The sequence below is a fragment of the Onychostoma macrolepis genome, chromosome 14, assembly GCF_012432095.1.
Source record: "Onychostoma macrolepis isolate SWU-2019 chromosome 14, ASM1243209v1, whole genome shotgun sequence".
NCBI lineage: Eukaryota > Metazoa > Chordata > Actinopteri > Cypriniformes > Cyprinidae > Onychostoma > Onychostoma macrolepis.
This window is the reverse complement of record NC_081168.1, coordinates 28,448,805-28,474,048: the sequence shown is the minus strand read 5'-3', so window position 1 is coordinate 28,474,048 and position 25,244 is coordinate 28,448,805. Positions and strand designations below refer to the sequence as shown.

General features: G+C 40.1%; 2 protein-coding genes across 4 annotated transcripts in view; both read left to right on the top strand.

The window, feature by feature from the left end:
- The first annotated feature begins 1,061 nt into the window (after positions 1–1,061).
- On the top strand, positions 1,062–7,798 carry trim105 (tripartite motif containing 105). 2 transcript variants are annotated; one of them, XM_058797055.1, is made up of 8 exons: positions 1,062–1,095; positions 1,266–1,414; positions 2,205–2,508; positions 4,161–4,256; positions 4,342–4,575; positions 4,900–4,919; positions 5,197–5,303; positions 6,632–7,798. In XM_058797055.1, exons 3-8 carry the CDS (start codon positions 2,236–2,238, stop codon positions 7,192–7,194), a joined length of 1,293 nt encoding a protein of 430 aa, XP_058653038.1. In that variant the 5' UTR covers positions 1,062–1,095; positions 1,266–1,414; positions 2,205–2,235; the 3' UTR covers positions 7,195–7,798. The 2 variants fall into 2 exon arrangements, with proteins under 2 accessions (XP_058653038.1, XP_058653037.1); XM_058797054.1 differs by lacking the exon at positions 1,062–1,095 and having other exon boundaries at positions 1,129–1,414.
- Positions 7,799–12,391: 4,593 nt separating this feature from the next.
- flt4 (fms related receptor tyrosine kinase 4) overlaps positions 12,392–25,244 on the top strand; it is a 50,731-nt gene continuing 37,878 nt past the window's right edge. For both annotated transcript variants that reach the window (XM_058798875.1, XM_058798874.1), the window contains exon 1: positions 12,392–12,713. In XM_058798875.1, coding sequence (XP_058654858.1) covers positions 12,401–12,713 — 313 coding nt within the window. In that variant the 5' untranslated portion in view covers positions 12,392–12,400. The remainder of the gene's footprint in view (positions 12,714–25,244) is intronic.

The window sequence follows — 25,244 nt, the reverse complement described above, 5'->3', positions numbered from 1 at the left end:
ACACTGATCAAATCAAATGAGATATGATTGTGATGTGAATTAAGACCTGTGGAACATTGTTTGACAGTTGAATTGGGATGACATGCATAGCTCTATTTCAGTAATGAATGCCAGACAGTGAGCTTCTAATTATAACGTTCCCCTGGCCCTTTTAGGGAGACAATCATTCTGACTTGTGAATAACTGAAACTGTCAAACTGACAGCATACATTGCAGTAAGTGATGGCTGTGATTTCTAAAGTTTGGAGTCCTAAGTCTTTTGTTTCTGAGGGGTAAATTTAGTGTAAATGCATTGTTTCATATTGGCCTTGGGTGGGTGAGTCAGGTGCTTGCTTCTGCAGGGGTTCTGACCTGCGTATGGAGATCTCAGTCACACCTGAGATGCTGCAAAAAAAAACAAAAAAAACACACACATGCACCCAGATGTGTTACAGCTGTTGCAGTCATGAGTGATGTGCATTTACTGATGTGAAATGACATGGACAGCCCATAAGGTTTCAATAGCATAAGGAGAGTGTTCTTTTATCTCTTTTCAAACTTGCATCTCCTTTCTTAAATGCATGTAACGTAATCTTTTGCTAATTACATCTTCAAATTATTCTAAGGCATTCATTAAAGTCAGTCTAGCTGTCTCACTTTTTACTTTAGTAAAAAAAAAAAAAAAAACATGGTAAAAAGAAAGAAAGAAAGAAAAAAAAGAGCAGAGAAAGAAAGAAAGAAAGAAATGTAACAACTAATGACAAAACTGTGACACTTGCCCTTTATGGATACACCTTGCCCTTATGAAAACTACTCTAATCCTGAGAACAAAGTTCAACCTTTCAAATAAAATTGTATTCAGTGTCCTTATTGTGTTTTTCATATAACAGCTATAAAAATATGGCAATATTGAAATTTCACACTGGGGGACAGAATTCAGAATGATTCTAGTTTAGTGTTTTAAAAATAGATATTTAACAAAATCAACTGCTGGAAAAATAAGCTTTGGTGTACTGGACTTTTGACTCAAGTTATTATTGACAGATCTTGTGATAAAAACCATCTGGTCTCCTTCAGTGTTAAGAGAGAGAGAGAGAGAGAAACTCTACATTTCATGTAAGGTACACCTGGGTATTATCTGTTCAATTCATGAGGGATATTGTAAAATATTATTACTATAAGGCTTTTAGTTGAATGCACAAAACATGCTTAGATACTCAGGGTTTGTATTTGTTAATCATGCTTTCTGTTTAATCCTTGTTTCTGTTCCATCATGTGTTTAAAAGGAACGCATTGTGCTGAATAAGAGTCACTAAAGAAAGTAAACCGAAAGCACTTTTCACACACAGAAGAACATTATAGCGTGTGAACATACAGTCTAGGACTCCACGGAAAACCAAAACAAAACAAAACAAAACAAAACAAAACAGAAAGGGTAAGTTATATTGCTTATTTATTAAATAAAAGGACATGTGTTTAATCTATGCATCTTTATTTTCGGTGTTATTCGTGTTGTTAGCTGTGTTGCTAATTCGCAAGCTAATGTTTACACACACTGCTGCTGCTTTCTGCTAACGTAACTACAAATTCTGACACTTTAAACGTATAAGATAGTGCTATGTTTGTGCATTTGCTTTAATAAAACAGATTTTGATATTATAAAATGAAAAAGTTTACGTTTAGTAGTTATTGTGAAAGGCGGCTAAAATTCTCGATGAATCGTCTGATAAATTCATTGTTTTGTTTCGGAAGTAAATTAACTAGTACAGAATACAACAACAACAAGGAATCACAATAATAATATTTTCTTCCTAAATACGGCAGTTACTACAGTAAAACTGCTGACTGTCGTCAAACATTAACCATGGGTTATCGTGTGTGTCATTAATACCATGCCTTGCCTGGTACGATGCTTTAATGCCTCAGTACAATATGACATTGTACATGAATATGACAGAACCATGGTGTGTCATTTATATATGTCAGAATTCACATGCTAATTGGGTTCTGAACCCATCATGCAGATCCCATAAGCAAGAAATGAACTATGGTATTTTGACAAATTATGGTTACCATTGTGCATTTTTGCAAAAGGCACCAGCTTTTTTTTTCTTTATATGCAAACCGGTCTTACCTTTAGGGCATTTAAAGTTTTAAAGTACTGAGTAGTGAATATGAAAACAGGTGATCACTTTTCATTTTCATTATTACATGAACTGTGCCAGAAGCGGAAGTGAAACAGTAAATCTGCTCCATATGGCGACCAACAAGAATAAGATGAGTCTCAGAGATGATCTGACATGTGCAATCTGCTTTGAGCTCTTCAAAGACCCTGTGATGCTGGGCTGCATGCATCACTTCTGCAGACGATGCATCGTGTCATACTGGAAGTCGGTTAGGGGACCTGTGTCCTGTCCTCAGTGCAGACAAGTGTTTCCCAACAAATGCTTTCAGACCAACTACTTAGTAGCTGGCCTTGTGGAGAAGGTCAGGGCCAGCACCACATCTGCATCTGTCAAGTATCTGGAGGTGAGTTGTCTTTTCACAGTCTGTAGCTTAGTATCTTGTTTTAAACCTAGTGCCTTGTGACCAGTGTGACCATCTGTCTTTCAATTTTATCAACTGTTTATTTTACCCTACATCAGAAGAAGTAAAGAAGAGAACATATGAGCAATGTCAGCATTAAATGACAAGTTCTGTTTTTCATTAAATGTTTCTTGAAAATGTTCTTCCTCATTTTTGAGATATAAAGGTCTGTAAAGCCTCATGATTTTCCCTTTCGAAAATCACAAGCCTTAGTCGTGTGACTTGAAAATTTCCAACACACCACAAATGGATTTTGTATCATTTGCTGCTGGTGCTTGTTTTATTTCCATAGCCTTCCTATAATTTTGTTGCTTTTTAATATGTAATTTCGTAATAAAGCACTTCAGACATTTTATACTGAATGTTTTATACCACCTTAAGCAATATGGTTTACATAAAATATAAACATGAGTTCACCTGTTTGTTGTTTGTTGATGTTTTATAACACAGCCAGTTATGAGATATGTGGAATTTAGGTTTTCTGTCAGCATACAGTCTGGTCCATCGCCCTCCATAGTCATGAAGAGGCCAACCACAGTTCATCTTTGTGTCTACATGCCATTAATCTGAATTAAATGTACAGCAGTGCCGAGCCAGTTTGTGACTTGTAGAAAAATAGTGAAAATTTGGAGTTTCCAAGATTTGATTAGTTCTTAGCGATTAGCTCTTCATCGCTACAGTGATTATTAGGTTGTATCAGGCATGTGCTAACTAACAATAAAGAGAAAACCATATTTTGAAAATATTTTAATGACGTTCACTGAGTTACAGGTAAAAAACTTTCACATTTAGATATACTTTATTATACTTAAATATACTTAATTAATTTAGATTTAGTTTATTGATCCCACAAAGGAATTTTTTATTTCACAGCATCTTAAAAATAACTTTAAAATGACAGGTCTACTAACATTAAATTAAAAGAAAACTACGGTTCTGCAACAAACACTTATCATTAAGTATTAAACAAACATGAATGTACAAGAAAACAAAACCTAAAGCTGTTTGTATGAAAAGTAAAGTTCAGTTATGGTAGGTTTACCTGCTCACATGTTTTGTTCACTTGATTTTGCTCCAACTTTTTCTCTCATAAACAAGTCTTAGGATCACCAGTGACTTCATAATTTTATACATGAATGATACGATTCAGTACCTCACAATGAATGATAATTGAAGTTGCAACAAACAAACAGGAGAGGCTCAGTGTTATCGTATGAGGATGTGAATCTATGGAATCTGTTTGAAATGGTTCCTTACAGTGCCACTGATCTTCACTGAGATTATAGAGGTTTTGTTTTTCAGACGACCCCCTTACATATTAATTAAACTTGAATAAACTGTGCTCTTCAGATATAAAGAAGAATTCTAGGACATTTAATTTTTTTATACTCTAACATGCTGGTTTTGCAATTCCACTTTACATTTTTAATGTTTATTTTTATTGTTGACTCTGTAGATACTGAATCCTGGGAGTTGCTTGAAGCCAGTTAAAATGTGATTTTGGAAAGCACTAGTCTTTTGTCAGTAAATGGACTGTGCTGACTAAGGCAATCATGAAACTACTGTTTTGATTTTCTTTAATACTGTGTCTGTAGAAGCAATTAAAGGACCATCTAGAATCGCAATTCTCCGTGAAAGAGGCCTACGGCACTATGATCCGTGAGGACAAAGACAAGATGGAGAAAATAAAAGTGGGTCTACCTTCAAAAGAGAAAGATCACAATGTGACACTTCCTGCAAAACAGAATCACACAACTCTCCCTTTCCTACCCTCAGAAAATGGGATCTGAGCTGCAGGGGCGAGTGCACAGCGACTTCCAGGCTCTGCATCACTTCCTGCGGGTGGAGGAGGAAGCCATGTTGGAGCAGTTGAAGAGGGAGCAAGAGGAAATGCTGCAGAGGCTGGAGCGACATCTGGAGTCCCTACAGGTGGCCATCAGAGACGTGGAGCAGAACATCAACATGCTACGACAGACTGCCAGCAGCACAGACCAATCTGTAATTGTAGAGGTGATTGTAATGACTGTTTCCATTTGTAATGCTGCTGCTGCATATCCATTTGTCAAAGAACTAATATTTGGAATATTAATGCCATATTTACACAAGAACCTAGAGTGCTAGTTGTCAGAATGAGTTATTACTGAAGTGTAGCTACAGCCACAGTCTCATATATATTTCACACAACAGCAGAATTGTAGAAAAAATCAATTCTACAGTGATTTGAGCATGTGCTGTTAATGATCAGACAGATGGTTTGCTTTTGCTGTGTTCTTGCAAGCTTCTGTAGTTGCGTCAGCGGTATAATCTGGTCTATTCCATTTTCTTCCTCTACAGCTTCCAGAATTGAATTCCAGGTGAGAAGCAATTAAAAAGCTATTTTTATTATTATTATTCACCACCTTGTAGATATCTGATAATGTTCCTTGTATGACTCTTTATTAGTCTGAACCACTAAACTGTACCAGTTTCGGTACCATAGTACAAACTGCTGGAACTATTTAACTGTTTTATTCAACTATTTGAAAATAAAGAAACTAAGTGTGTAAGTTATTAATGATAAAAATAATAATTTATCTCTACACAACTTTTAATGTCTTTATTATTAAAACCTTGATGTCTCTGTGGCTCCAGATCACCTCTGCAAGAGCTGAATATCAACCTGAATACTTTCAGAAGCAAACACATTGCTCCTCTTCAATACACTATGTGGCGAAAAATGTTTCAACATTTGAGTCCAGGTAATTTGTCAATTACACTTTGCCATGATACTTTATCCATTAAACAATATATGTTTCATTAGTGGTCACTACATGATCTTTAATATTTGTATTTGTATTTGTTTTAAAAAAGCAAAGCCAATATAGGAGGTATTAAAAGTAGAGAAATAGCTCAAGGTATTAATTTTCCTCTTTAACAGATGGTGTTATTGCCATAGTGACGGTACGAATAGCCCCCTTTGGGGCAGCAAAAGATTCAGTGATTTGTCGAATGGCGCAGTGGGCTCATGTTAGACCATGATTCGGATGTCAGTTTTAGCAGTTCCTCGCAAATTTTTGTTTACATAGAAATGTAGGGTTACACCCTTATCAGGAAATGATGAAAAACTGCAGTCGTCTCTTCTACTGATTTCATTGTATTTCACTTTCATGTTATTTTAGTGCATCATCCGGGTATTTAAAGTGCACTTTTTCTTTTTGGAATTTTCAGTGTGTAACTGTGAACACACTACTTGCACTATTTATACTACGAAACATCATAGAATAGTGCATAAGTATACGATTTGGGACGCACCTCATGTCTTAACCAGATGTGATGTGATAAGGTTCCATTGACAGGTGTTTTGTGTGTCTACACCAGACACGGCTCGACTAAAAATAAAATCAACCAACCAACCAAGCAAAAAAAAACAAAAACTGCCAATCAGAAGAGTGCTGTTTCACACTCAGTGAAATGGTAAGAAGTACATAATCAAATGAATAAAAATGATGCCATCCATTTTAACATTATTCAAAATACATTATCCCTGACTGATACTGATCTTTGTCAGGGAATACACTTGTTTGTTCACATAAAGTTCATAGTTTGAATAGTTTAACTTTTTTTTTTTTCTGATCTGAAGGTCTGAGGTAAATTATACATTTTTGCTTTCATTATGGCTATTAAAGTCATACAAAAAGGATTTTCAAACAGTTTAAATATTGTAAAAACATAGGTGATCATTGAACTGTTGTGCTGCTGGTTAGGGCAAAAACATGGAAAAAAATACCTTTTATTTCAGAGTTATTGTTCACAGTTTGGATGACACAGATCATGCTGTATGTTTTGTGTTGCATTCAAGCAGCGAGGGCAACTAAATTGCTTTCATTGCTCGGCTGAAACATTGTTTTCTCGCACACGCAGAAGAATGTAGGCAATCAATAACCAGTAACAGATCTGAATATCATGAAAAACCCTTTCATCGATTCAAGCATTTTTTTTTTTCATTTTTTTTTTTATTTCAAACAGTTCTCAAAACCCAAGGTTTTGCAGTCAATGCCGTTTATGATAGTGTGTCTTTTATTCCCAGGCCCAGCACCACTGATATTTGATGAGGACACAGCTCATCCCAGTCTACAGCTTTCCAGGAACAAAACCCAAGTCATCGAGAGCAACAAAATGACCAGTTACACATGTGATGCCAAACGCTTCCTTCAGTGTGTCAACATTCTTGCAACAGAAGGCTTCCAGTCAGGCAGGCATTACTGGGAGGTGAATGTAAGTAACAATCCTAAATGGGACCTGGGTGTTGCTCTGGAATCAGTGAATCGTCAGGTCAGAGTCAAGCTATGCCCTGAGAATGGGTACTGGACCCTCCGGCTGCGCAATGGCAGCCAGTACTCGGCCGGCACGCAGCCCTGGACGCCACTGGCTGTGATGACCCCACCTAGCAGGATTGGGGTTTTCCTGGACTGTGAGGAAAGGAAAGTGTCTTTTTATAATGCAAATAACATGGCGCTGCTGTATTCCTTCTCCAGCGGGCCGAGAGGAAAATCATTCCCCTTTTTTAGCACGTGCCTCAGTGAACGCGGTCAGAAAGCCCAAGCCATCCGCATCCTCCACTTCCCCTTTGAGTGTCCATCAGAGATGTAAAACAAAGCTTGTAGACACTCTAGTAACCTGAACTGTGTTCATGAGTCTGTATTTGTCTGAGGTTTTCGATATTTGGCATCACTTTTGATACATTAAAGCTGTGCAGCTCTCATATTGCTAATCAATCAAACTGAGGTGAATTTATTTGGTTTGTTTTTCGTCAGACAGACAAGGGGGACCACACAAAACTCTTAATTGATTTTTGTACCAGATGTCTGTTGATCGCACAGATCAGATTTCACAAGGATAACTGATGTTAATTGATGCCATGTTACCCTCAGCTTTTATTTTAATTTTAGAATCTGTTTTAGAATCAAATTCTTGATTTTATATTCATAAAATATAAAGTTTCACAAATATGGACAAAATACTTTAGCCTTTCACCTACGGTTCTTTCCTTTTTTTTTCTTTGTTAATTACAAATACTGAAGAAACAGTAAATAAATATAATATGGTTTAAATAATTTTTATGCGATTTTGAAAAATTACAACAGCACTCTTTGACATGCATATTGCACAATACTCTTTTCATCATTGCCTTTATAGATATGCAAAGTAATTATAGATATTACTTGGAATTAATTAAAATACTTTGTTCTTTTCAGTGGGTTGTCCAGTTGTTTTCACTTTCCTCATTGAAAAATTGAGCATGCTTCTAATTCCTGCTACATCAGTAGTCAGTGTTTGTTTTCTCTGTAGTCAATAAATGTGAGCCAGCGTCCATCGCTCTGTCCATCATTGTGTCAAGGCTCAGTGGCAGGGCAGGAAGATGTTTAGTTTTGATTTATGTCTAGCTCTTCCTTCCTGTCAAATGGACAAAAACAAGCACCCTGTTCTGTTATATATAGGCACAGTAATTTTGATATTTTATTTTTGATGATTGCATATGACTTACACAGCATGTAAAAAATGTGTATACCACGATGCAATATCTGCTCAATTACCTCTCATATTAACATTTAAAAGGTAAACAAAACCGTCCGTTTATAAAGTCTGACTTTCCAGTGGGGGAGAGCACCTGGGGTGGCATCCCGGATGCAGAAAACAGCAAGGATGGGGCTGCCATTATCTGTCGGAGCAGGCAAGTGCATCAACATCCTCTTTCCTCCTGCCTCCTGCAAGGGGTCACACAAACAGAATAAGAGTCCGGGTGCCCTCAAACTACATTACTGCCGCCTTGGGACTGGGGTTTGGGGGTGTTTTGGCTGCTGGAAATAAGAGTCAATGCTCAGCCCTCCTCCACAGGGTTAGGTTGCCTTTAAACACACAGAACAGCCATGATTTAAGCAGCCTATTAACATTCCAGCCTCCTGACTTTGTCCAGTGTGTTTGATACAGGGCTGCCGCTTCAGCCAACTTCATTTCTAAAGTTGGACATGTTTGTGCTAATGTTTTCATCTACATACTGAACATATATGAGTGTATAACAAGTTAAATCTTTTCAACTTGGATAAATGTTGCAAGATTTAACATGAAATTTAACATACTAGTGGCTTAGGCTCAAACAGCCTTTCACTTCGCAACATTATCATGGGTTACTGAAAGTTTAATTTTCATTGGTCCACAAATGGTGTCCCACAAAAGTGGAAAAGTGCAAGGAAAGCATTTAGCATTAAAAGAATTAGTTTGAACTGAAGCTCTACAGTTCATCCGACTTGTTTTCTGAAACACTACATCTGAACACAGAGCTCATAACTGTTGTAATGTTTGCAAATGTATGCAAGCCATTCATTTTGTTGTATCTAGTTCTTGGCAGTGTTGTTAATTCCTGGTGGTGAGTGACACAGTCTCATTTCCTTCTGATGAGCGGGAGAGCGGAGTAATGTGTTTCCTGACCCCAGGATGTGGAAGAAGAAATCATGGCACTTCAAGGTCTAGTCCTTGAGCTGGACTCTAGAGAACATGGCAAGAGGAAATGCTGCGCCTTTCGTGCTGCGTACCGGAAAAGGTCAATAATAATAATAATAATAATTATAATAATAAATGTCAGTACTTTTATAGCTCTCTTTGGTAGGTTAATCTGTACAAACTACTACTAGTATACAATAATAATGTTAAAGCTTTTAGTTATTGCACTGCTACTGTTATATATACTGTATGTTTCTTTGTTTATTACAGTCAGAGGGTCACATACTTTCAAATGAATAATAATAATAAGCAGCAAATTAAGAGTTTATTGAGGCAAAAGTTGTAGTTAATAGTTAGTTAATAGTGAGAACTGATCCCCCCAAACTTAAGTGTGACCAGATTTGCATGGGACCTCAAGTGCCAATCCAGCACTACCAAACCCATAACCTATATTTTATTTAGTCTGGATCATCATTTTACTTCACATTTTGTTCACGGTTTTTAAGCAGCCTATTCAATTTATTGGCATGTGTCTAATTTGTCTAGCTTCTACCAAGTGACAGATGGATTTATGCCAAAATAATGTAGAGTTTGATTGGACACACAGACTTTAATTTCAGTGACAAAAAGTTGAAAAGCATATTGATTTTGCTATCCTGCCTCTTCCCTGCTGCCAGTGAGACAATCATGACAGACCTGTCATCTATTTTTGGATTGCTACCCGCCAGCTAACAACCGCTGTTAAAATCAGTGAGTCATAACTACTAATTGCAACCTGTTCCAGTACACACAATCTGCACTCAAAGAGAATCAAGTCTTATTTATTTGCTATTTAGCATATTTTCCCATGCAAAGCATTTTACAACACTTAAACTGCAAGAACAGTCCCTCTGGAGTGATGCAGAGTTGAGTGTTCTGCTGAAGGGATTACTTGCAATAATGGAATGCAATAGTTATAATGTGACTTTTTTCATATATATGTATAATTATTGGCATTAAGCTTGACTGATAAAGCTAACCCAGACACCCAGCTGCCAGTTATAAATGCTTTCATTTGATTATTTATTTTTTGGCTGTTAAAAACTCAGTCAGTTCATTAGCAAGTGGCGTAGTGTTTGTACATGTGCCAGGTAACACTATGACTTGAGAATCCCCCGCCCCTTCATAACATTCATTCTAATGAATGTTTCAAGAGCCAAATCAAACATGAAGCATGCCTGGGAAAACACATGCACACTATGGCAAGCTATTTTAACATTTAATCCTTAGAACATACTGATTTCTATTTTCATGCTACTAGTACTTTTTTTAGATAATAGTATCTATTCCATTTGGTACTTTGGTACTATTCATTAGCTGAGTACTATGATGAAACTTACCAATTTGCAAAACAAACGGAATGTAAATTTAGTCTAGCATTTGTAAAACTGCATTTTTCCATCTTAAAAATATATCTAAATTACGACCTATGCTCTCAATGCCAAATGCAGAAACATTAATTCATGCGTTCATGACCTCGAGGCTAGATTATTGTAATGCTTTATTGGGTGGTTGCTCTGCACGTTTAATAAACAAATTCCAGCTGTTTCAAAATGCAGCAGCTACAGTTCTTACTAGAACCAGGAAGTATGACCATATTAGCCTGGTTCTGTCAACACTGCACTGGCTCCCTGTGAAACATTGTATACATTTTAAGATCTTGCTAATTACCTATAAGGCCCTGAATGGTTTGGCACCTCAGTATTTGAGTGAGCTCTTATCACATTATAGTCCTTCACGTCCGCTGCGATCTCAAAACTCTGGCCATTTGATAATACCTAGAATATCAAAATCAACTGCGGGTGGGAGATCGTTTTCCTGTTTAGCGCCCAAACTCTGGAACAATCTACCTAACACTGTTCGGGAAGCAGACACACTCTTTTAGTTAGTTAAGTAGTACTTAAGTTTAGGTATAGGGTAAGATTAAGGATTTATCATTACATAAACATGAGTAACTTTCAACTGTCCAATCAGAGTTCACATGGCACAATATATTAACATATTGAATGAAACTGATTATTTGTAACTGGATTTGTATGTTAGCTTATCTTGCTAATAGGAAAACATGAAAACACAAGGAAAGATATATTTACTATTTATTTGTTTGTTTGTACTTGACCCTTTTGATTATTGGCTGACAAGTAGATCCAGAAACCAGATCATGCACACCAGCCAGACAACCACAATACCCAGGACATCCACCACAGGAGCCTGCATTTTTTGGAGAGAATTTATAAATCCTTAAAAATAAAAAGTAATGAATATTAATCTGCATCTGAGAATTTGCAACGCATGTCAAATAAGAGTCCCTCCCTCCTTAAAATCGGCCTACTTAAATCTCTTTCAGCTAATAGTCAATGTGTCATTAGCATACTGAGCTGAAATGTAAATCTAAAAAGTACTATTACCTATTAAGTTCAGGATATCTTCAGTCTAAAAAGTAGTAAGTACCAAAAATTTTTAAAAAGTTCTAGAATAAGCACTAACAACAAATTAACAAGTACTCATACCTGATGGAATAGATACTAGTATCTAAAAAAATAAGCACTAGTAGCATGAAAATAGTACATTTTAAGAATTAAATGTTAAAAAGGTTTGCCATATGCACTCAAAAATACTGACTGCATTTCTCACTTTCTGGAATTTTAGTCCATGCTGTAGGTCTGATTGCTGCCCGTCCATGGTTATGTTTTACCACATGCCTGCTGCTTCATTTAGTTATTGTTTCAGATGGTGCCTTACATTTCAAAAATGCTGTTAATTTAAAAACGTAATTTAAAACAATCCAGGCGATGCATAATGACACTGTGTAATGCTTTCATGGATTATGTTTGAAACCTGGAAATGATCTGAGTAGGCTATGTTTTTTAAATAGTCCGATGGGATGTGAAGTTCTGTCGTTGGATAATGTCCCATTTATCGTGATCTTGACAGCTTTATCATCTATTCATGGTCTGGATGTCTTAATATCACACCTGGACCTATGGGCAATTTACATTTGAGATGTTACCTATTCAGATCACTGCAAATATACTCATGAGACCGACCATTTATATTTAGACAACCTCAATCAACTGGTGTCTCAAAAATTTCAGGATTTTAAGACTTAAGTCAGTGGCATTTTGCTGTCAGTGATATTAACACAAAACATATGTCTGCTACAGTGGATGCAAATGAACTGCTGGTCCTTGGAAGCATATATGTGCTGTGTGCAAATGCATTGTCGGTTTAAACTTTAAAGCACAGGGGCCAGACACCTTATGTGACACCTCAGACTGGGGGAGTAATAGTATTATCACTGAGGAGGACACGGGCGTTTATGAACGAAAAGCGGCAGATGAGTGAGTCAGAGGAAAAGGAAATGATTGTAAATCCATTCAGAACTTCAGGATTCTCATTTCAACAGGAAAAAAGAGCGTTTTATTCCCGTCGTCCTGTGGCACATCCTCTTTCAGAAACGCTTCTTTGGGTTTCACCTGAATCTGAGGTGCTTCTGCTCGCTTTATTAAATTACATCAGAAAACACGCGGGTTTGCTAGAATATCTAAAACCCCGGAGGACTGGAAACCTGGAAATGAAGAGAGATTTTACGTTTTTCTGTCGGATTTGGATTGGGATTCCCTTCTTCTCAGGTGAGAACGCATTTTCGTAAACACTTCGAGCACTTCGAAATCTGTCGTTATAATAGAACGCGGAAAATTTGAAAGTTTGCGTCTATAAAACCGCAGGAAAAGTGGAACGGTCACATTATGATTAACGAAGTTGTCAAAACGGAGCGCGCGAAAAGTTAGTTATAAAGTGACCGTTTAAATGTTGTCGCGTTCTAATCAATGTAACCTGTCTGAAACTTTTCATAGTTTGTCCAGGCGCTTCTTGTTAATGCTGTTAAATATTGGTTCAGTGCTATAGCCTATTACTCCTGCCAAAATTGTCTTGTGTGTTATCAGTTCTTTCCTAATTATTGTTCATCATTATCCTTAAATTCATTTTGTACTAAACTCCTATTAATGCCAGTTAAATCCACAAATAAATTATACAATCATTTACAGAAATCATGTATTGAAGATGATTTTTTTTTTATGGTAATGTGTTCGTTGCTTTAGTGCAATCATTTTCATTCTTTTTTTTTTTAATTGACCATAACTAGTAATTAGTTGGGCTATGCATAATTCATTACTATTTGAATGCATTGCTTCTCTTATTCTCAATCATTGGAGTGTCTGCAGTTTTGATTTCATTTTCTTTGCCAAAAGTGTATGATATATCACTAGAGGGAGCCTTGTCTTTATTCTTGCCTGTTCAATGGCTGTTGTTAATTGGTCTTGATGAGATCCAGTTCCAATTCCAGTTTAATGCTACACAGGCTGCAGTGTTGGTAGAAGACAGCTTTAAAGAAACTTCGAAGGAGCCATCGGATTTGTTTTTTAAACTGTTATTTTTGAGCAATGATGATTGAGCAATGATTGCTTTCTCTCTTTTGTGCCTTCTTACAGATACAAGATCATGTTTTTATTTTGTCTTTAATCTTCATGGCATTTCCTGGTTATCAATATCCTGCATATATATATATATTTTTTTTTTGCTGAGGTATTTCTTATGTACACAGTTTTATTCCAATAGAACACCTCTGAAACCAGACCCTCAGTCAGGGGGTAAGGTATCAGCCAATCATAATAGTGAGCCGTTTGAGACAACAAAAACTCGCTATTCTCTGCACAGGTTTCAAAACTCTGTGTTTCATGGTAGTGGTAGAAAGAAAGGTTCACTTTGCTGTGAATCCCCCAATAAAGAGTTCAAGAGCCTTAATGAGTGCAGGTGTCATATAGTGAGATCGGGAAGGGCGGAAAACTCATTCCTCCAGTGTGTTGTCTGGTTACACATCAAATAGCAGCACCTCGGGTGAAGACTTTGGCAGAAGGATGAGCTTTCTCTAAATTCTAGGAATCTACAGCTATAAGAGCCCCACTTATAGATGACTGCATTAAAACATTGCACAAATGCAAACCATATGGCAGCTTGGTGACCCTGTGTTTGACTGCTTTGTCATAACAAGCGCTGTGTCTGTGCTAAAGTCCAAACTGATAAAATCCTTTTAAGCAGTGTAGCTTTCCGTGTAACCTGCGTTTTATTTTTTGTTGACTTAAAGAGCAAAATTGATATAGTCTATTATCAATCAGTTACATTTGAAGACTTGTCATTTGCATTAGGATGTATGTGTCACATACAGGTTTATTATGTAACAGCATGAGAAATTAGGACAGTATCTGTAGTGTTTCATATAATAGAATGTAATTACTGTCTAGAGATTCCACTGATTAAACTCCAAATATCTGTCAGCTCTCCAGGATATTCTTAATATAAAAGATGACTGCAGAACTCTTTAAAGCTGTAATTGTAAAACCATATTTCAAAACTCTGAATAGGATTTAAAATGTTTTTATGTCACGACTTTTAGCAATGTGTTTCACATTAGTGGTGCTAATTGCTAATTGTCTTACTGTATATGGAGTTTGAGGTTTGAAATCTCAATGTTTTCCCAATATTCTGATCTTCCTGGCTACGGGAGCAGAGAAATAATAATAATAATAAAAAAACAGCATCCCTTTTACTATTATTTATTAATAGTATTTATTTAATTTGTTTGGTTTAAGAGCTGCAGAGATTATTTTCTCTTTTTCATTATTTTTTTCATGTTATCACTTCTGTTAAATCACTTACTATACGAGCAGAATTCTCTGATAGACTTTCAGTCTGTTTCTTGGTTTGTGTTTAAAGGGCTTGTCATCAGGTTATATACTGTGTTTTCACTTTAAATTGAGACCCTTCTTGAGGGGCCTCAGTGGAGGAAAATCTGAAGCTTATTGGTTTAAGCGCAGAGTCACCATAATTGGTGTGAGCTCCATAGCCTTTGGCAATATTTCATGGTGCACTATGAGGTGTAACAAGTGTTAGGTTTCTCTGGTCAGAGATATGGCATGGTCTACCATTGGAGGTCAGTGAGGGTTCATGGGAAAGAGGACTGCCAGTGTTTCCTTGGCCTCCACTGACCGATTCCGTATTCGCATGCTTAATCTCATGATACCGATTTCTGTGTCTACATCATTGCATCAGCAGATTTATAATAGCTGCAATTAGCTAATGACACTGGCCCATATGGAATCTGTGACAACCCTAAGGATCTTGGCTAATTTGATAGTACTTTCAGCTGACCTGAATACTGATTCATACCAAGGACTCCTACAGTTTTAGTGTTGGTAGAAACAGCTCTTCCCATAGATCTAAATGGGGAATATAATTTCTGAATGACAGTGATGACAGAAAATGCAACGATGCAGTGGAAAGAGGACAGCGTCCTGTTGGCAGCCTCCACAGGTACAGGAAATACTAGTAAGGGATGAGAAAGCGACATGTAGGAAACCCACACAGCTGTCTCCCCTCCCACAACATCCTGACCTCACCCCAAATCCCAGCCAGGAAATAGGAAGGCCACAAGTAGGCAGATAGACATGCATGAAAGGACATACAGTCGCATTTTTGGATCTCATCCTCTCCCAACGGGTGACGGCGGAATCAAAGTGTGCCCCTGGCCTTGGCTCTAGAGGACAGAGGAATTGCATCCAGCTTTTTCTCCTTCACTCATGTTTTAATGTGCATGCACATCCCCTCCGACGTCCTCCACGGGGAGCAGCGGGATGCTGACTCCTCGGTCCAGGGAGGAGGTCTGTTCCGTGGCCTAACTGCCCTCCTGTTGTAGGCCGGACATACGGCTATTTCAGGCCCTGTGCCCCGCTGTCTGACTGGGATGATGTGATCTGACCCCATTGATAATAGACAGAATGATAGATAGATAGATAGATAGATAGATACAGTAGATAGATATATAGATAGATAGATAGATAGATAGATAGATAGATAGATAGAACAACAAATTTAACATTTCACTGTTATGTTTCACTAAAGGAAATTGTGAAATGAAAAGCCAAGCAGAAAAACAGGAAATTTACTGGATAAGACAAAAAATGCATTTGCCTATCAAAGGCTCCATGTTTCCGTCCTCAGAGCAAAAGGGAAAAGACTTTTGCCACATGACTACCTTTGAAGGCTTTATTTCTCACTGTTATATGTCCCATAGTGAATAACAATCCAGCATGCATGCTCCAAAGTGCCAAAATGACTGCTCTTTGCTCCTGAGTGCATGATTTATCTGTTTTCCACAGGCATACTACTTCCTAAAATACCCAGCAGCTCACATTCAGAGTTGCTTAACTGTCACTATGGATACACCAAGGTCTCACTTTACTCAGGAAAAAGAATATTCTGGAAACCACATATCTATATCTAGAGTACAGTTGTGCTTTTCAGTTGGCAGCAGTGAGAGACCTATGTAATATAGCATGTGACTCCACTAGATTTGCTGTGCTCAGATCTACCCAGATGTAACAGCACTATTAACATTTTCCTTTTGGCTTTGTAATTCCAGTTAATCTGAAGCCTGCTATATTACTGTAATGTTTTCTCTTATTAAAGGACTAAATAATTATGACAGAATATACATTTTTGGATGTCTTAAATCTAATCATTGAGTTAAATCACTGCCAAAAGAGAGATGCTCTGGTAGTTCATCTGAAACTCACTTTCATGGGATGTGCAAAACTACATATTTTTTCAAATCAGTCATTCATATAACCAACTAGTCGGTTTTAAGGAAGTCCTGTGCAATCACAACAGAGGTTCATTAGAAAAACAATAAAATACTAACAACTTGTATTACTTTTCACACAAAGTATGATTACATGGGCAGATTATTGATTAATAAACTTTTTGCTTGGCTGATAGTACAATGCTATCAAAAACTTTTATCATAGTGCATGATTTGGAAATTAATACATTTTGATCTTTGCATCACATAACCATCTCTATAAGGCTTTTCTGACACACTAGTAAACTTGCTTGGTAGCTCACCTGGTACAGCATTGCACTTGCAATATAAAAACAAAATAGTCACGAGTCACTGATACATTTGATAAACACTTGATTAAGCTCTTTAAGATCTGCAGAAGCAAGCTAAAATGGCATTGTTGCTTTTTTTCTCATGTTTTTCTAACATTATTGTTTAATTTTAGTGCCGGGTGTAATGTACATTAGGTAGTACATAATTTTCAAACATGATAGAGCATTAACTCTTTAGCACCAATACGTACAACAAACAACGTAATAAAACTTTGCCAGATACATGTTCATCTATTTCGGATAAACTGAATGTGCTTTTTGCACCACTCACTGGACATTTCATTTTGAAAGTGTCACAAAATGTGCAAGAAGCAACATATAAATATTGCCACTGACTTGTTTTCTAATGAGCCTGGGTTTCCAATTACCTTGCTTAAAAAACAGCATAACTTGGTTTAATGTGTTTTAGTTGGTTGGGTTAAAATCTAACCAGCTTGGTCTAGAGCTATACACTTTTAGCTGGTTTTAAACAGTTTTTCAGTTATTAAACAAATAAGTATTATTTAATAAATACATTAAAAAATACATAGTCAACATTAATCAATTAGTCAGCTGATGTATGATCAGTTGACCACCCTGCATTTCCCAATCATTCCCAGTAGCTCAGGGAATATCATAACTCATATTATGCTCACATCCAACTAGCTCTGAACAGCAGAACTATCACATTCTAAATTCCGTGGTCTGAAATTCCATCTTGGTTGATATGATCAGGCAACTGTGGAGAATTTAATGTAGGAATTTATTTTGCCTCCAGTTGTGTTTTATACCCAACACTAAAAAAAACAAAAACAATAAGGAGGTATCTAAACACTGCACACATCCAGTATCTGTTGCAGTGTGCTTTGAATTACAAACAAGCGATACAGTATGTGCCCTCATCTGTCTCTGCCGAGGGGTTAACCCCTGCTAACTGCTTATGTATTACTCTAGTCATATATCACGCTGACAGGTTAACAGTCAGCACCCCAGACGACTGCTACACACAGCATCCTTGTGAAAGAAACGTATATCCATATGGAAGAGATCTGGCACACAGAACTCCCATCACTGTGTCATGCCAATTTAGTTTACGCTGGATGATTTCAAAATGCTGCCCTAATATCTCTAAGCTCCATGTAAGTCTGCTATCAGATACCTTTCAAGTGTCTCTGATTCGGCTCATTCCTTGGTGCCATCCAGCTGTGTCTATGGGCTGTGTTTTGGCAGAAAATACGCTTGCACAAGTCAAACATCCTAACAAATGTTTTTGCTGTGTGCAGTGGAGAGTTAAACCCAGGTCCATTGAGCACACTGCTAGTTTAGATCTTTTTTTTCGTGTCATCATCACATCTGGGGAGAGTAAATGAGAAACGCCGTGGATGAGGAGTGACCGCTCACACTGTGAGCTGCTTAATGTTTGCCATAAATCTTTTCAAGTCAGCGTGTAGGCAACTTAATCTTTCTAGTTCAAAGTGAGCAAACCATGTGGCGATAGATCATATTTAAACCACAAGTAAGACAGAACTTGACGTGTTTAGCAAAATGCTTCCTTTTTCTGCGTCATTTCCCTTTGATTTTGCATCAGTAAGGTTTAATAGGCACATGCTAGGGAATATAATATCGGCCTTGCTCCATATTCATTCAAACAAAAAATGCATTCAAATGTATTTGGCTTTGTATCAGGAGATCAAGAATGTTTCTCCGTCATGCTATAAAGCTATCATGCAGATACCACAAAAATAACGAAGGACTTTTTGTTTGTATCTCTTCCTAATTTTCCTACTCGCAGTTTCCTTTAGAAATTTTTTTCTGTCCTGGGCTTGTAATGTAAATCTCTCAGTTTGAATTATTCATCAGAAGTCAGTCTCATTTTTTACAAAGACTTTCTTTAGTAAATAATTTAGTTGTTAAATATGCATATCTAAATATATGAATATATAAATCAAAGTTTTGTTTCAAAGTGTATTGACTAATAACCCTTAAAGTTATATAATGTAAACATTCAGGAGCTGGACAAAATAATGTGAATGTAATCTATCTGTTAAGTCACTACGTATAATACTGTTTCTGGGTCCAAGTGAAAATGGATACTAGTTTCAAGTGAAAATGCTATCTCAGTAGCAATTTATGAGCATTATTCATTTTATATCACACCTGAGTGTACACAGCAGTCTCCAGGCTTGTGACATCCTGGACACCAATTTTTTAATGTTTCAGAAAAGATTAATGACTGTCTGGCCAACTTCAAGATTTCAGTATGGAGATAAACGTTAGGATCATGCTTTTTCAGGAATGCCACAGTAAACTGTGAGTGTATATTAGCACCATTTGTTGTTTGCTTTTGGGATATGTGGGAGCATTTTGACCTAAAAACAGTGACGTGTGATGTGTGACGTCAGCTTTCAACCTTCTAAGAGTAGATTCATACAGCTTTTAAATGGTCATCTGTGGAATGTCGTCTATCAGAACATTTGCCACTTTAGAGATGCTGAAGAAGGGAACTGACTTCTCACTCTTCTCACTCTTCTTTCCAAAACTATCCAAAGTGGTTTGAAAATATTCAAGTCGGGCAGATATTGGAGGTCATTTTTGTGATCCAACAGTCCAGGTTTTTTCCATCTTTTTCATATTTTAGCATTGGTGACTGTGATTAAAGATTCAGCATTTACAGCTCTTTCATGGGTGTTGGCTTTGTGAATTTCTGTGTAGTCAATTTTTTAAGGAAGCAGGGTCTTTAAGGTTTTCTGTCACTTTTGCAACAGTAGTTCTGTGTTATTTGGACAATCACTTCGGTTTTCGCCTACTATACTTCTTTGCCGAAGTCTTGTCATGTTTATGCAGTCATAATCATAAAGGCTGTTGTTCTGAAAACAAAGGTTCAGGTTACCGATGTTCCTACTAAACAGATTTGTACTTTTTGGATGAAAAAAATTGGCAAATTGTTAAAAGTGTTTTGGATCTAAAATGTAAAGACAGCCTAAGCAGAGCATAATGCACATTTTCTGTTTTCAGATAGGTCTCTTTATGTTAACTGCAGTATTAGAAAATCCTATAGGTCATGTACAGTTGTTAGAAACCGGCTTAGGTTACGTATGTAACCCCAGTTACTTGAGGGAATGAGACGCTGCGTCCGAAGACGCTAGGGGAACGCCTTCAGCGTAACCGGCTCTGAATACAAGTGAAATCTGTCCAGTGGATGGGTGAGACATCACGGGCGAGGTGACGTAATGACCAGCTGGTATAAAAGCATGTGCGGTGCAAACCGGCATCAGCCTCTGGAACGAAGCAAGCACTGGCAGGGATGCCGGAAGTGTGGCATCGGGATGCAGCGTCTCGTTCCCTCGAGGAACTGGGGTTACATACGTAACCTAAGATGTTCCTCTTCAGGAACTCGAGCTGCCTCCGAAGACGCTAGGGGAACGAGATATCCTCGCTGCCAGACTTCCTAATCCCTGCCCAGTGTGTATCCCTGAGGAGCACATCTGGGGCGAGAGGACGGAAGAGCCTAGAGTGGCCCGCATGTCCAGGCCATAGAACCTGACAAAGGTCAGGGGCGTAGACCATCCCACAGCGTTACAGATTTCCTGAATTGGGACACCTGCGAGGAAGGCCTTGGAGGCCGCCACACTCCTAGTGGAATGAGCCCCAACTCCCATCGGCAAGGGGAGGTCAGAGGACTCGTAGGCAATGTTAATGGCATCCACTATCCACCGACTGAGGGTCTGCTTGGAAGCAGGGAGACCTCTTTTAGGGGGACCATAGCAAATCAGCAGCTGGTCCGCCCTTCTCCACAGGGCAGCTCTGTGGACGTATGCATCCAGTGCTCACACTGGACACATACAGTTAAGCTTTTGCTGGTCAGGCTCCCGAAAGGGAGGAGGACTAAAGGCCTGCAGTACGACCGGCTGTGATGTGACAGAGGGAACTTTGGGGACGTACCCAACACGAGGGTACAAAAAGGTTTTGGCCATGCCGGGCACAAAGTCCAAATGAGTAGGGGCCACTGACAGGGCCTGCAGATCCCCAACTCTCTTCAGAGAAGAAATCGCCAGAAGAAATACAGTCTTCAGGGTAAGATGGCGATCAGAGATCTCCTCAATAGGCTCGAAGGGAGGCCTATAGAGAGCATCCAACACCACAGCCAGGTCCCAGGGAGGAATCTGGGACCGTACCGGGGACCTTAGCCTCAGTGCACCATGGAGGAAACGTGTAACTAGGGGGTGTCTACCCACTGACTGTCCACCAAGAGAGGCGTGGTAGGCCGAAATCGCCGCCACATAAACCTTCAAGGTGGAGTGGGTTAACCCTGCAGAGAATCGAGCCTGCAGGAACTCCAGCACTGAACCAACTGGGCAGTTAACTGGGTCGAGCTGGCGATCTCTGCACCATGAAGTGAAGAGTCTCTACTTCAGGGCATACAGTTTCCTCGTAGAGGGAGCAACCTCGGTTGAGAGACTGGAAGCTATGAGCTGCGCCCCCTCAGGGACCACACCCACAGCTTCCATAACTCTGGGGGGGGTGCACCCCTGCCTGTGAGAGGAGATCCTTCCTGACGGGGATCTCCCATGGAGAGCCGTCGAGGAGGGAAATCAGGTCCGAGAACCATACTCAGCCCGGCCAGACCGGGGCTACTAGCAAGAGCCGGACCCCGTCCCGGCACACTCTCTCCAGAACTCCGGGGAGTAGAGCAATCGGGGGAAAGGCGTACAGACGAATCCTTGGCCACGTCTGTACCATGGCTAGAGAGTACCAGAGGGGACTTTGCGCTGTCTCCTGAGTAGCGAAGAGGTCCACCTGTGCCTGGCCAAACACTCTCCAGATCTGCTTCACCACCTCGGTGTGAAGCATCCATTCCCCGGGCCACAGCCCCTGTCTCAACAGGATGTCTGCTCCCACATTGAGATGCCCAGGGATGTAAACTACCCTCAGTGAGAGGAGTTTGCCCTGGGACCACACAAGGATCTGGTGCGCTTGATGTGCCAGGCGAGAAGATGCCCGCTCCACAGGCCGCGGGCAGGGTGGCCACTCATGACCGCTCCCCAACCGGTGAGGGACGCGTCCGTCGCTAGCGTTACGCGGCGACACGGAGCTCCCAGCACCGGGCCCTGAGACAAGAACCAAGGTTGTCTCCACATGACTAAGGCACGTAGGCACCGCCATGTGACCTTGATCACGCGAAGCGAGTTTCCCCTTGGGGAAAACCCCTTGGTCTTGAGCCACCACTGTAGGGGTCTCATGTACAGCAGGCCAAAAGGTATCACGTTGGACGCAGCTGCCATCAGACCCAGCAGTCTCTGAAACTGCTTCACAGTGAGTGACTGGCCTTCCTTCACTCTCCTGACTTCCGTGAGGATCGACTCGATCAGTCTTAACCCCAGTACTTTCATATGAGCGAGAACAACATCTCGATGTCGAGCCGCCCTTCGCTCTGATCGAGCGAGAATCAACCAATCATCGATATAATTGAGTATGCGGATGCCTCATAGCATCGTCCACACGCGGCGTCCACACACTTGGTAAAAGTGTGGGGTGAGAGTGCTAGGCCAAAGGGAAGAACCCGATACTGGTAAGCTTTGCCCCCGAAAGCAAACCTCAGGAACCTCCTGTGAGTGGGAAAGATGGAGACATGGAAGCAGATCCGGTTTAGCCTGCGAGGTCTTCGACCGAGAGCCCTTCTTACCGACCTGGCCCCGATGTATTCTTGGGGGAGCACGGGCGGCGACGCTCTCTTTCTGAGCTTCCCTGTATGAGGAGCCAGCACGGGGCAGGGGATGCTCTCACCCAGCAGCCCTCTGAGCTAGAGAGCAGCGAGGGAGAAACTGCTGGAACGCCGGTCGCAGTCCGACAGGGTCAACCAGAGATGCCTCTCCGCTGCCACCAAAGCTGCCATAGCTGCTCCTTGGTGGCGCGGAGAGACAAATCAGCGGTTTTGCAGAGTTTGGTGATATCCTCCACACTAAATCCCTCGCCCTCATCTAACTCTTTGAGCAGGTCAGCCTGGTATGCCTGTAACACCTCCATGGTGTGCAGACACGAACCAGCCTGACCTGCTGCCACGTATCCCTTGCCCACCAGCGTCGACGAAGTGCGCAACGGCTTGGTGGGCAGGGTCGGAGCCTTCAGAGACGATGCCGCGCTAGAGGACAGATAGCTCGCAAGCATCTGTTCCACGTGCGGCATCGCTCTGTAACCACGCTCACTCGTCCCCATCACATTACCATAGTAATCTGAAGAGGGGACGAAGAGGCGGCCCGAGAAAGGTTTTCCCCACGACTTTGACTCCTCAGTGTGAAGGTCGGGGAAAAAAGGCAGGCTCCGATGTGGAGATGGAGTCTTAAACCGCAGAAAGCGCTCATCCAAGTTGCCTTTCTGTGGTTCGACATGACACTCGGCCGGCCAGTCAAGGTTTAACTTTGCCACGGCCCAAGTGACCACCTCCACAAGCTCCTCATACTGGGGCGAAAGAGAGGGCGCAAACGTCTTCAACGTTTCCCTTGTCAACATCCTTGGAGGAAGACAAGAGAAACGTCGATGCCGCTGCCCTAGGGGAAGTATCCGCCTGGCGGGCTTCCGATCTCGGGGAGTGGTCATGGGATCTGAGGGGTGAGGGCGGAGATAGAGACTCACTCGTCTCTGGTCCCTCCGCCAGATCCCACTGCGAACCCCACGAGTGCTGCCGCCACTCCGCCTCAGTGGAAGCGGGGCCAGCGCCACGAGAAACGCTGATGAAAGAACCCTCATTAGAGAAAAGGGCCTTTCGGGAGCAAAGTACACGCAGAGGGAGGCTCTCACAATGCAGGCACTCAGCCCCCTCGAGAGCCACCTCTGCATGCCTCGCTCCCAAGCAAACCACACACAAGCTGTGTGTATCACCTGCACACAAGTAACATTCGCACGGAGGAACACACAGCTTGTACTCTCGCCCTCATGCTTAGCCTTGAACTGGCTTTTAGACATGATACTGTTTTGACAGACAACACCAAATAGGACTTACAGACACACAGAGCGCTAGCTGAATGACAGAAAGCTGACGCCGGTTTGCACCGCACGTGCTTTTATACCAGCTGGTCATTACGTCACCTCGCCCGTGATGTCTCGCCCATCCATTGGACAGATTTCACTTGTATTCAGAGCCAGTTACGTTTAAGGTGTTCCCCTAGCGTCTTCGGACGCAGCTCGAGTTCCTGAAGAGGAACTCTAACCTTTATTAGAGGACTAAGGGTGAAAAGGTGAAAAGTTGGGGTCAGTGACTGCAGCCCTGGCCTCTCTACAGAGAGCCTGAGTGCTAGAAGGAACACAATTGTTAAAATTTAAGAAAATAAAATAAAAAATTATAAATAATAATAATAAAATAAATAAATACACTGTTATTGACAATTTTTTGGTTGTGACTGTAAGTTTAATTCGTGCTGTACCTACTATTGGATGTGATTTACTTGGATTTGTAAGCCTAAATCATTGGCTCAATCACTGCTCAAATTCTGCAGAACAAAAATCACCTTATTAAAGCTCACAAAATAATTAATGTTTTTTTTTCCCCCTTCCGGCTATTGGGCTGGGAATCAGCTACATTATATTGCACTCAAACTGGTAGTTAAGACCAAAGCAGATGTAATGCACACAGGATTTTAGAAAAAATAAATAAATAATAATAATACATTTGAGTCCTTATATTTCACATTATCGACTGACTGGTGATATCCCACAATAAATATTCAGAGCTGAAAATACTGCTGTAGAAAAGTCATCAGGATGTTCATGTTCAACTGTAAACAGGTCATTGACTCGCCATCAAATATTTACAAAATTCTATTGTTGGCTTTTGAGGCCGGATGCGTCTGAAACAGATGGATTGTGCACATGAAATGCACTGGCCCAGAAATATTCCTTGTGATTGACATGTGTGCTTATGGTGTCTATTGAGTCACAGGGACAGGCATGAAAAGCATTTTGCTCTGCTAGTCTAAAGAAAAAGAGGAGATGCCACTTGAACTGTGCCTCACTCTCCCTGTCTTTTACTATATGTAAATCTCTGCCAGTGATAGCTGTGTCAATCCGGCTGAAACAGAACAAAATCATTCATCATATTATATACAGCCTTACTGTTATATATTATATCTTACTTATATATATGAAGTGCTCCGGATGTGTGTTCACGGTGTGTGTGTGTT